The sequence below is a fragment of the Carcharhinus amblyrhynchos genome, chromosome 14 (assembly GCF_965287045.1).
Source record: "Carcharhinus amblyrhynchos chromosome 14, sCarAmb.v2.hapA, whole genome shotgun sequence".
Taxonomy (NCBI): Eukaryota; Metazoa; Chordata; class Chondrichthyes; order Carcharhiniformes; family Carcharhinidae; genus Carcharhinus; species Carcharhinus amblyrhynchos.
The window spans coordinates 24793085-24805697 of NC_137337.1; the positions used below are offsets into that span (position 1 = coordinate 24793085).

Below are 12613 nucleotides of genomic sequence, written 5' to 3' on the forward strand. Positions count from 1 at the left end.
GCTGGTGCACCTGAGGGACATGAGGAAGTCCTGGGGTGAAATATAGGGAGGGGGGGATGCAGGGAGTGAGGGGGGGAGCAATCTAGAACAAGAGGTCACATGTATAGGTTAAAGAGGTGGTAGATTTAAAACTGAGGTGAGGAGGAACAACTTCTTGCAGAGGGTGGTGAATTTGTGGAACTCACTACCTCATAGTGTGGTGGGGTCTGAATCATTAGATAGTTTCAAGAAGGAGATAGACTTCTGATTTTAAAAAATCAGGTTAAGGGGACATGGAGAATGGGTAGAGGTGTGTATTCGAAACTAAGAGATCAGCAGTGATCTGATTGAATGGCAGAACAGGTTCGAAGGGCTGAATTGCCTACTTCTGCTTTTATTCCTATGTTCCTATGTATTGCTGGGTGTGTCGAGGGTAAGTGACCATTGTCATGGGTGACGTTGTTGGAGGGTGAAGTCATGTAGTTTAGGAGGCTGACAGGTCCATTTAAAAACAGAACATAAGGGGCATGTCTTCATCTCATGATGAACCAGTGGGTGTGGCTTTGCTGGAATCACTGTCATCGCACAGTCTCCTGACTCTGCTCATCACTGGATTCAAGCTGGAGCAAGGATTGGAAATCTCCAGCGCAAAGTGGTAAGTGGGCAGTGAAAATTGTAGTCAGTGGTGGGTACACCCATTCTATCACTGACCGGGAGGTCTGTGCCAGTGTTCTCAACATCTCTGTATGAGATGTGATCAGCAGTAACTCACCTTTCTGGTGTGGGAGCATAGCAGTTTTGCGGATGCAGACTTTTTCAGGCGAGTGATCTTTTGAAGCAGTGTAGAAGATTGTACATACTCAGCACATTCAGCGGTTATGCACCATGCACACTTCACATTCTGCAATCTTTAGCACTATTTCATTTCTGCCTACATTACATTGATATCTAGGAATTTTATGTAAGTTATTTTGATTGCCTAGTGAATAAGTTTGAAAGCAATGTGCCACTAATGAAGGAATCCACTTTGATCAGATATTCCTCCTCATGCTGCCTCTTAAGGGTGAGTCACCCATGTTGGCGGAACTTTAGGCATAGCATTGAGCAGAACCAATTAAATAACTGTGTACACTTGTGATATTAGGGGCTTCAGCACTTGATAAACCAGCAACAATAATTTGATGTTTTCCTTCATATAACTTTGCAAGGAGATTTTTGCATGAAAAATGTAGTTTCTTGGCAGTTTGGTGCATTGTTCTCAAATTTTTACTTACATAAAACACAGACTTAAAGTTTTTTTCCCAAAAATGGCTGAGTGTATGAGATTCTTGAGATTAGATTTTAAATATTTAATAATTCATTTTACTTCTACAATACCCTTTTTTGTTGCTTGATCTAAGGTTATTCTGCGGCAATAAAGCAATTCCAAGAGAGCAACAACTTTTGCTTCAATAAAATTCAAACCATAATAATGAGCAATTATTTGCATTGAGAAATGATAGCCTATGGAAAATATCAATGACTTCTTAATACAAGAATATGAAGACAAGAGCTGGTGTAAGATTTTGGAATATACATTGATGCAATTATTGAAGCATTTTAGACCTCTGCACCACATGGTGAAGATAATCTTGTAGATTATGACAAATTTGAATAAAAATGTTACTTTCTGCAGCATTAGTTGATAGCTAACCCGATGTAATATTCATTCAAGAGAGTTAGGAGTGATTGATGTCCTTCTGCATGGTACCTTTCAGTACTGTTGGTTTTTTAATGTTATTACTGTTGTAATGCAGGAAATGCATAAACTAATTTGCATGCTGCAAGGCTCCAATAAGAGCAATGAACTAAATCATCAAATAATATTGTTTAGGTGCTGGTACAGGGATTAATGTTACCAAGGATGCAAACTACTACCACCATTACAATATACAACTACCACAATATAACGGTTAGGACTACTGCCTCACAGCACCAGAGACCCAGGCCAGAATTTTACTGGTATGCCTGCCCCGATTCCAGGGATGGGCGAGGCTCAGAGAATGGCAATCTTCATTGGCCTTGGGCGGGATTGTACAAACCTCGGGCAGATGTGTCAGTAAACTTCTGCCCCAAGTTTCGATTCTGGCCCTGTGTCTGCGTGCATTTTCTCCTGGTGCTCCAGTTTCCTCCCACAGTTCAAAGATGTGCCGGTTAGGTGGATTAGCTAGGGTTTAGTTTAAAAAAGTTTATTTATTAGTGTTACAAGTAGGCCCAACACTGCAATGAAGTTACTGTGCAAATCCCCAAGTTGCCTGCTTGGGTACATCGAGGGACTGCCCCATAGCGTTCCAGGATGTGCAGGTTAGGTGAATTATCTAGGGTAAGTGCATGGGGTTAGGGGTAAGTGGGGGTGAGGTGCTCTGTTGGAGAGTCGGTGCAGACCCGATGTGTCTCCTTCTGAACTGCAAGACTTCTTGGATGATTCCATGAATATCTAGATTACTATATGACATTTCTTCGCTCTGTTTTTGGAGTTGTTATTTTTGTAAGTACACTGCTTTTGAAAACATCCCCATAAATTACAGTGCGATGATGTCTTGACTTCAACATCAAATCATTAATTAGTTATCCTATTGTTACAAATATTTGTTGGAGAAATTGTATGATGACAATGTTACAATTTTCGTAAATGTAGAAATGAATGGAGAAAATACAAGAGTGGAAATACATTAATTTCTGTTTAATTATCACATCTTCCTAGTTTCCATGTTGTTTTACATTTATTTTACTTTTTCGTTATCCTGTTAATCAAAACCCTATTTTGCTAGAGAGAAAAAGTATGAAAATTGATAAACCCAAACAGGCCGAAACTAACAGCAGAATGGGGAGAATTGGATGATGAATGAAGCGATCATTCAATTTCTAAAAGTGTTAACAGATTAGCACAGTTTTTCAATAGCAGCAAATAAATCCATGAGTCAAATAGTCAGTTGAGGTTCTTGAACAATGCATTGTAGAGAATTTGAAAATTACATGTATTGTACATGCTGCAACTTGTTGAATGGATCTGTCCTTTAATTTATTAGCTGTAAATTATTTAAGTGCATATAAAAATTGTCTGTCTGAATAGACATATAATTCAAATTCATCTCACGAGTCAAACATCTTTCATTTTCTCTGCTCTGTTGTGGATATCAGTCTCAACTGATAGGTATTCATAATTTTGAAGTTAAGTTCACAAGACTAGTTCAGTTCTTACATGGAACTCCAAAAGAAAATCAGTGATGACTAGCCATTTACAGCCTCAAACTCTTTGTTCCTGTGTTTGTCAGAATGTCCTAAGATCTTCTATTAGTTTGCTTCATGCATTTTTGATACCTTGCCCATTGCAAGGCCCTGTGTTAGTCTAATCTCATGGCTTAATGGATTGCTCTGCACAAACAGATAAATAATTGAAAAAGCAGGATGTACAACATAAATTAGTGTAAATGTAATATGGCAACAGAAACAGTAAGGCAGATGTTCCGTTTTTACGACAGGCAAATCAGTGGTTAATATTGCATTCGGGGACAGACAGGAATACATTCGTGTGAGCAAAATACCACCTATTGTGACACAGCTTGTGCTTTTCCTATTCATTTCTGATCAGAAATAGTAATTTTTAGCTGTTTGTTTCCAGCTCTGAGTATGATTGGCTCAGGCCAGTTTCAATCAAACCGAGTGTCCGAACCAAGGCCACTTTACTTAATGCTATTAAGAACTGCTGCTGTTTTGAGTGTTTTGTGAGTTGGTGAGTATTTTTGTGAACTTTAACACTTACAAAAACATGCTTTAGAAATTGTTGGACATCACCAATATGTGTGAGAGTGCTGAATATGTCTCCACTGTCACTGAATGATCACAACCGATGACAGAGGTTAGCAGTTGTTGTGAAATTGGATCTTTGAAAACTAAACAATGGCTCTCATGTTCCAATATAATGCGCAGTATGAAGGAACAGTTGAAAGTTTTAAATGTGTACACTTAGTTTTGTATAATCTGTTTATTCAGGCGGAAACATAGCTATTCATTATCGAGAATGGTATAAACCGTTAGTCTGGTTCTGGATTCTAGTGGGTCTGGCCTACTTTGCAGCGGTCCTCAGCATGATTGGAGACTGGTTCCGTGTGATATCCAAGAAAACAAAGGAAGAGGTAAGATGCTGTTATATATGTGTGAGCCCTCTTTGGAGCTAAAGGCCACCTACTAATTAAATCACAGGAATCGTAGAACACAATTCTAATACAGCACATTAATACCTCGCACAGCAGAGTTTGAAGTTCTTCTCCAAGTGCAGAGAAGAAGGTGAGAGGGAACTTAAAAACAGCAGTTCGGTTTTGGAATGAGGAATGTATGGCATTTCTTCAGTAGGACAATGTGTGAATTTTCACAGCAAAAATCAAATTGTTCAGTGCTGCGCTTCGACTGCTGGAAGCAGGTCTCGATCACAGAATACCTCACCAATCTCCCTGCATGCACATCATCTCCCACCATGTTGATCTCCTCCTCTTGCCTCATCCTCTGTGTGGTCCGGCAGGTCCTTTGGCCTTCTCATTGACCTATCGCATGCTCCTTCTTGCATTCTCAGCAAATTATATTTCACAATGGTGTGTCCAACAGCGCAGATGTGTGGTGGCGTGGAATTTGTATGTTGCGGTGCCAGGGTTTTTATTCAGGAATATGAGAAAGATGCAGAGCATCAAATAATGTGGATACCCCATGGAATGTTACATAATAAAAAGCATCATGGCTGATTCTTGTATACTGGACATTAGCTTGTAGAAACCATCTGAATATTTAAGGGCTGCTCCACCTTCCAATTGAGGTAGTAGAGCTGTTGTTTAGAACACTGATCACTACATGCCTTCCAGTAATAGTAACCTAAACTCTTGGGAAGCCTTCCAGTCAAAACATTCTGTGCCTATTTAAGTTTTCACATGTCAACAGAGCCTCAAAAGTCAGAGTTTGATTGCAAAGTTTTGCTAGTAAACCATGAAGTATACGGGCAGCATGGTGGCACAGTGGTTAGCACTACTGCCTCACAGAACCAGGGGCCCAGGTTCAATTCTGGTCTGGGGCGAATAACTGTGTAGAATTTGCATGTTCTTCCCGTGTCTGTGTGGGTTTCCTCCAGGTGCACCGGTTTCTTCCCACAGTCCAAAGATACTTGGGTTAGGCTGATTGGCCATGTTAAATTAATCCTAGTGTCAGAAGGATTAGTAGGGTAAATATGAGGGGTTATGAGAATAGGGTCTGAGTGGGATTCTTTTGGTGCAGACTCAATGGCCAAATGGCCTCCTTCTGTACTGTACAGATTCTATGATTCTAAGCGGAAACCCAAGAGTCAAGAATGCTACAGATATTAATGAGGAGCATTATCTGCAAAAGCTGCTAAACAGCTCATCAAGGACAATAGTCACTCTACATTGGCATGGTGTGGACATTTTATGTTGGATCATAGATCTTTCACCTGTATGACCTGTTCTGATGTAAGGTGTAATTAAGGTGTTCACGCTAATGGGTTCTCTAGAGTAAAATAAGGTCAGGTTGTCTCCGCTTACTTCCTGGGGATTTGAAACCAGCAACAAGGAATTCCCTTCAGGAAGCATTAATTGGCTAGCAATTTTATTGTTTGGTGGTAAATCCCAAAGGTGCTTTTTAGAATATTGAAGCTTTCTGCCAGCAGAATCAGAGGCAGTTGTGCAGTCGGTATAATCTAGAGCTTATTATATTGCAGTCTTTTGTCATTTAAATATTTTGTTCCATTGGTATAATTTAAAGACTCTGAAACTCAAAAGGAAAAGTTCCATTGTACATATTAGCAGGGAGATATTTCAAGTAACAACTTAAATCTCTACGACTCAACCATTAAATGCAGTGTTTGTTTCTTTGCTTTATCATTTTGCAATTCATGTGAGTTAGGAAGTTGAATAATTCTTACCCGAGGGAAAGGGAACAAAATGTTCAAAGGCACTGCTGGAGGAAAAAAACTTTGACAATCCATTATCTAAATTAAACTGCAAAATGCTTTTCTTTCTGTTCATACAAGTAGCAACATTTTTTCAAGCTTTCCAACATGCAAACTAATCTGTAACTTCAAAGTTTCTTTTATTTGTTCATGGGATATGGGCACTGCAGGCTGGGCCAATATTTACTGTCCATCCCTGGGGGCATTTAAGAATTGCTCTTGGTCTGGAGTCTCATTAGGCCAGACTGGCTAAGGATGGCGGATTTCCTTCCCTAAAGGACATTAGTGAACCAGATGGGTCTTTCCGATGATCGACAATGGTTTCATGGTCATTATTAGGCATTCAATTTTATTTAATTCGAATTTCACCATCTGTCATGGTGGTGTTTGAACCCAGGTCTCCAGAGCATTACCCTGGGTCACTGGGTTACTAGTCTAGCGACATTACACTATGCCACTGCAGTAGGGAAGAAAATAACCTGCAAGTTGATGACACAGCCTATCAAATGGACACTGACACAGCCACAAACTCACACAACTTTAGTTTTCATACCTACTTTGTGTGGAAGGTTGCCTTCATTAAGCCTCACTGTTGATCTTATGTATGACTGTTGCCCCAACTGATTCATTCTTGCATAACAATAAATAATGATTCCTATGCGCTTGCAGGTTGGTGAAATTAAGGCTCATGCTGCTGAATGGAAAGCAAATGTGACGGCAGAGTTCAGGGAAACGCGAAGGCGGTTAAGTGTGGAAATTCATGACAAACTTCAAAGAGCAGCAACCATCCGGAACATGGAGCGAAGACGGCTTGGTTTGGACCAACGAGCCCATTCCCTTGACATGCTCTCTCCTGAGAAACGGTTAGCGTTTGCGGGTCTGGAGACGGGTCAGTTCAAGGCATCATCTCAGGAAAGTATAAATGGCAATTCTAACAATCTGCAGCAGAAAGAAACGAGGCAATATGACAAACACATGCAAGGAGCTTCAGAAGACAACATCATCAATAAGGTTGGATCTTCAGCAAGAGGACCCAAACGATTCAAAAACAGAGAATTAAAGAGAGAGATACCAGAGAATGTTAGAAAAATATATGAAACATTTGGAAATTGCACACTGGATGAAGAAAAAAAGGAACAGGAAATAGAGAAAGAAAACAATACCAATGTTCCAGCTATAACAAGCTACGTTCAACATTCAGAAGTTGAGGACGACAGAACACCCAACGAAGCCAAAAATCCAGAGAATAGGAAATTACTTGAAAAAAAGATATGAAAACACTATGGTGAACAATATAAAAAAGTTTGTTTGGAGATTTTTTTAAACTATTGACATGTGCCTTATCATTTTTAAAATGTGAGAAAAACCATTTTCACACATGCATGGTCTACACAAACCTTTTAGATTGATTTAGTGTACCACTGTGATATAAGGGTTGAACTACCAAATATCAAACATTGGCTTGAATTAATCTGTTTGAACTATGGGATTGTTGAAGACTATGTTAGTATCAACTTGGGAAAATTATACATGGACCTAGTGCTCATTACCAATGCAGTATATCTTAGGAAGGAAGTGGATGGCTCTGTATATTACCAGAAGCCCCACAAAATCACGTTTAATACTGAGAGGATTCAGCTTTGGAATATTTATTTCCACTAATTTATTAGAACTGTTCGACAATTTTTAAACAAACATCAGTTTGTTTTAGGAACTCTGTGCATCTGCTTGGCGTGTGCTGTACAACCCTTTGAAAATGTTACATTTCCGATAGGTGTAAGAATTCTGCAGCAGAGTAATGTAGCAGAACTGAAAGATTGCAATAGCTGAGTGTAATTGTTGGAGACTGACTTTAAGCACTGAACAGAAGACTGCGGTCTGCATGTCCTTGTCTTTGTAATTTAATAAGTAACTTCTGAGACTGATCTTGATAAATGTTGATATCTCAGGGCTCTCCTGTCCTGCTTTTACAAAGTTTCCTATATTAGGTTTTAATAAAAATTTAGGGTGTTGGGAATAATATTACACTAAAGTAATAATTCAAAGAAAGCATGTTGGTGTACGGATCTATGATCATTCTCTTGTTGTCTGTGATTCTTCTGCAATTAATACAATTAATTCATAATGGTTCTTGAAAATTAACATCAATAAAATGAAGACAGATGCCGACAAAATTAAGAAGGTATTTTTAATCCATGTTGTGCTGTTTTTATCTTTCTCCCACCCCTCCGTCTCTGTTAAGAGAACTGCCTCCTGTTGAAGAGGTTGGTAAAACAGGTTACCACCATCATTGTACTCCCACCCCCTGCCCCCACTCAAGTTGCCCAGATCGCAGGTGCCGCAGTTCAGAAATGACCAAAAGGATATCCACCCCAGGCCAGGTCTTCTGACCTTCTGTAGACAATCTCATTTAGCAGCCAATTTGAGATTTATGCATGGATTCACAGTGCTATTTGCAACAGATATTGCTGGGGACTTGAATCTGCAATCTAGGCAATTTGAAAGGAGTGGTTTAATTGATGTAAAACACAAAGGCCTTGAAAATTCATGGAATGGAGAACTGCATACCAGCTTAAGTGCCAGCTGTTCGCTCTGACACTCTGGATTCTGGGGAAGAACTGCAAAATTTGGACCTTTGATGGTTTGGGGTGTATTCTGCCTACTGGTAGAAGAATCTGGAAACACCAGTTAAAGTTTCCAAGCTGCAGGCTGCCTGTTTTTAACCTCTCTTTCAGAAAGGAGTGTCAGGGAGTCATTTGTTAAACATATAAAAAAGAAGACCCTTTTTTGCGAGCCTAGGCTCTGATCCAAGCTTGAGGCAACAGATTTGCCCGACATCTATAGGTACATCTTTCTCTCCCCAGGTACTGTGCCAGCTGAGGGGGACATAGAAAATTCCTGCACCAAGCTGGTAGTACCCAACATATCTAAGGCCTGACTGTTCCAGAGGGATCCTGTTAAAGTTAGGAGTCTGCCGGATTGGCCAGTGAATTTCAGGGCCAAATTGTATGCGCTGAAGACCAAACGATCCAATATTATTGACAGAATATGTCTAATGAATAATCCAATTCCCGTATCTCTTTATTCCTCTGAACTTGTATGATTACTTTCTTACTAAAAAAATTGATAACTTTATGCTCTTTTCTTTTTCTGAATCTTTGATGTCAGCGTTGATGACAAGGTTATGTCCAGAAAGTAGGAATTCAGTAATGGCTCCAATCTTGCAGTCAGCGAAGAAGCCAAGGTTTACTAAAACAACATTCTTACCTTTCTCAAGGTTTGCAGCAGGAACTTGCTTTCATGGTTTCAGTGTGGTTCCACCACTAAAGTGAGTGGGAAGGCCTTTAGGCAAGGCAATCCCAAAAAGACTTAATCAGCTGAAGACATGCCCCTTGAAGTCTCCCTTCAAACCCAGGACAGATGAGTGCTTTTAAGCTGCTATAAATTCTTTCCTTTATTCTACCTTTAATTCCAGCCCTCACAACCCAGACTCCCCCTGGCACCCCTGCACTGCTCCCAACCCCACCCTGTCATGCCCCCCGGGTTGGTGGAGGATGCAGGTGTGTTTTGAGACATCTGCTGATTTAAGAGGCTGTGTTCATGAGCAGCTTTTATACCTGCTACAAGTACACCTAAATAAAACGCATAACTAATAGCATAGCTGCAGGGTGATAGGCCCAAATCCCGGTAGGATTTTGATTTGATGTGATTTATTATTGTCATATGTATTAACATACAGTGGAAAGTATTGTTTCTTGCGCGCTATACAGACAACATACCATTCATAGAGAAAGAAACAAAAAAGTGCAGAATGTAGTGTTACACTCATAGCTAGGGTGTAGAGAAAGATCAACTTAATGCAAGGTAAGTCCATTCAAAAGTCTGATGTTAGCAGGGAAAAAGCTGTTCTTGAGTTGGTTGGTATGTGACCTCAGACTTTTGTATCTTTTTCCCAACGGAAGAAGATGGAAGAGAGAAGTCCTGGGGTGTATGAGGTCCTTAATTATGCTGGCTGTTTTGCCGAGGCAGCAGGAAGCATAGACAGAGTCAATGGATGGGAGGCTGGTTTGCGTGATGGATTGGGCTACATTCATGACCTTCTGTAGTTCCTTGCAGCCTTGGGTAGAACAGGCTTCTACCATCCCAAGCTTTGATACAACCAGAAAGAATGCTTTGTACGGTGCATCTGTAAAATTTGGTGAGAGTCATTGCTGACATGCCAAATTTCCTTATCTTCTGAGAAAGTAGTGGCATTGGTGGGCTTTCTTAACTATGGTGTTGGCATGGGGGGACCAGGACAGGTTGTTAGTGACCTGGACACCTAAAAACTTGAAGTTCTCAACCCTTTCTATCCAGCATGGTCTCCGCCAGAGCCATTTCTGGCAAACTGTAACTTCTGGATTCGAGCATAAGTCAGTTCCCTGGACATTGTAGGCCCTCAATGGCAGTAAACCTTCAGTGTTTGCCATTATTGGGAGCACAAGATCTGACCCAATGGTATCTTTATGTTATTTATTTGTTATGATTCTTCACTATCAAAGCAAAAGATGAATTCCACTGAGCTAAAAATAGTTTTCTGCTGAAGCATCCAAAACAATCAACAGTCCAAAAAAGTAGGATGTCACAACTCGGATAGACAGGTAGTGAAGCAGGGAATACTAAAGCCTCACCTTTCTTCTCAAAGCTGGTTTTATGTACACCGACACACAATGCGCAGCATGCACCTCCAAATAAAAAAATCCTTTCAGCCTACTCCTATGTATCTATTAGCGTAGGTGAATTCCCAGTTGAGACCCACCATCTGAATATATTAACTACCAACTGATTACATCTATCACAGGAAAGGGCAATCTATCCCAACATATTTTAAATAGATATTTTTCAAAATGATAATACACCACCATAATTTCAGATGACATTTTACAGAAAAATTATTCTAAGGTTGCGTATAACTATGGATGATTTCTACAACCACTTCCTCCAAAACATTCGAAGAAATTCACTTGCATTAGTAATGGGAGTGAGTGGGGGAGGGTCAGGATGAACACAGTGAACAATTTGAACTTGTCACCAGGGTGAGAAGTTTGGAGAAATTCCTTCCACAGATAATGATATGCTTTGTCATGGGGTATGATACCATTGCCTCTTTTATGGGAAAGCAGATGGATTATCTGAAGTGGAGCGAGATGCAGGATGTAATGACTTCAATCAGGCCGTTGAGGTTGGCCCATTGGAGAATGAGCTCCCTGATTAAGGAGCCACTGTAATAAGTCCCTGGAGGTGGAAGCCCCTTCACCAAAATTCTTTTATTTACAACATCTTAACAACACTACACAGAGTGCTCTTAGTCAGCAGTCTACACCTGGAGTCTCAGAAGAAACTAAGACTCCCGGATAAGTACAAGTCAAAGGCACTCTGATTGGCCCATCAATTGGCTCCTTAATCAGAGATATCTTTTTGTGCCCAACCAAATAAACAAAATCAAATTAACCTAGGGAGCTCCTTAATCAGGGATATCTTTTTGTGCTCCTTAATCAAGGGCATCTTTTTGCGTGCAACCAAGTAAATAAAATCAACTTAACTTAGGGACAACTCAAAAAGGGGCAGCTCCCTAAAAAGAGGGGAAGCGCCCAAAACAAAGTGGAAAGAAAACTTAAAACATCAAAACCAAGAGTCCACAGAGACTGTATTTGGCTAGTATGGGAATTGAACCCACAATCTTGGCATTATTAACACCACTCACCGTCTGAGCTAAGAGGCCCACAGTGCTCCTTAATCAGGGAGTTGAACCTCAATGGCCTGGTTGAAGTCATTACACAGGGCTATAGAGGGAGGGCAGAGCAATAGGATTTCAATTGCTCTAACAAAGAACTGCCATGAATCTGGTAGGCTAAGTGCGTGGTAAACTTCTGTAGTTCTACAGTTCTGATGTGGAGATGCCGGTGTTGGGCTGGGCTAAACACAGTAAGATGTCTTACAACACCAGGTTAAAGCCCAACAGGTTTATTGGTAGCAAGATTTCAGAGCGTTTTCTGCTCATTCATCAGGTAAATTCACTCACCTGACGAAGGAGCACCAAGTGCTCCGAAAGCTAGCGGCGTTTGCTATCAAATAAACCTATTGGACTTTAACCTGGTGTTGTGAGACTTTTTACTGTGCTCTATAGTTCCACAGGTCTCTATTTTCAGAAGTTGACTCCTGCACTACCATTCTAGTTTCAAAAGCCCCGGTTTACCTCAGACAGCAAAGTTGACTTGACAAGTGTTGAACTGTGTATTTAAAGATGTTCATGTTGGTCCTTTATAAATTCCCTTCCTGGAATACTGAACCCAATTTACTGTTTGAATTGATCTTTTGGACTCTCCTTACACTGGTGCTGATCACATTTCTGGCATAGATAGTGAAGCAGGATTAATTTAAATCCTGTAGCCTGTCTGAAAAGGCCCAGCTTATAATATTGAATTTTAACTACCAGGAATTCATTGTTCTTGTCTTTCTGTAAACATCTGGTGTACATCGTAAATGCTTGTCCGTGCTCAAGGTGAAGGGTACGCCTGATTCGATAGCTCTGGGAGGCACACCTAACCGCATCGTTGAACTGAAAGGCTGAGGGTACTTATGGGTGGCCCCAGACAATTTGTCGAA

The 12613-nt window shown here is 40.4% G+C and overlaps 1 protein-coding gene across 1 annotated transcript in view; it reads left to right on the plus strand.

Annotated features, from left to right (window-relative positions):
* Window positions 1-8132, plus strand: part of LOC145352226 (potassium channel subfamily K member 10-like) — a 35103-nt gene extending 26971 nt beyond the window's left edge. Inside the window, exons 6-7 of the mRNA XM_080201965.1 lie at window positions 4012-4154; window positions 6638-8132. Coding sequence (XP_080058091.1) covers window positions 4012-4154; window positions 6638-7243 — 749 coding nt within the window. The 3' untranslated portion in view covers window positions 7244-8132. The remainder of the gene's footprint in view (window positions 1-4011; window positions 4155-6637) is intronic.
* The last annotated feature ends 4481 nt before the right edge of the window (window positions 8133-12613 follow it).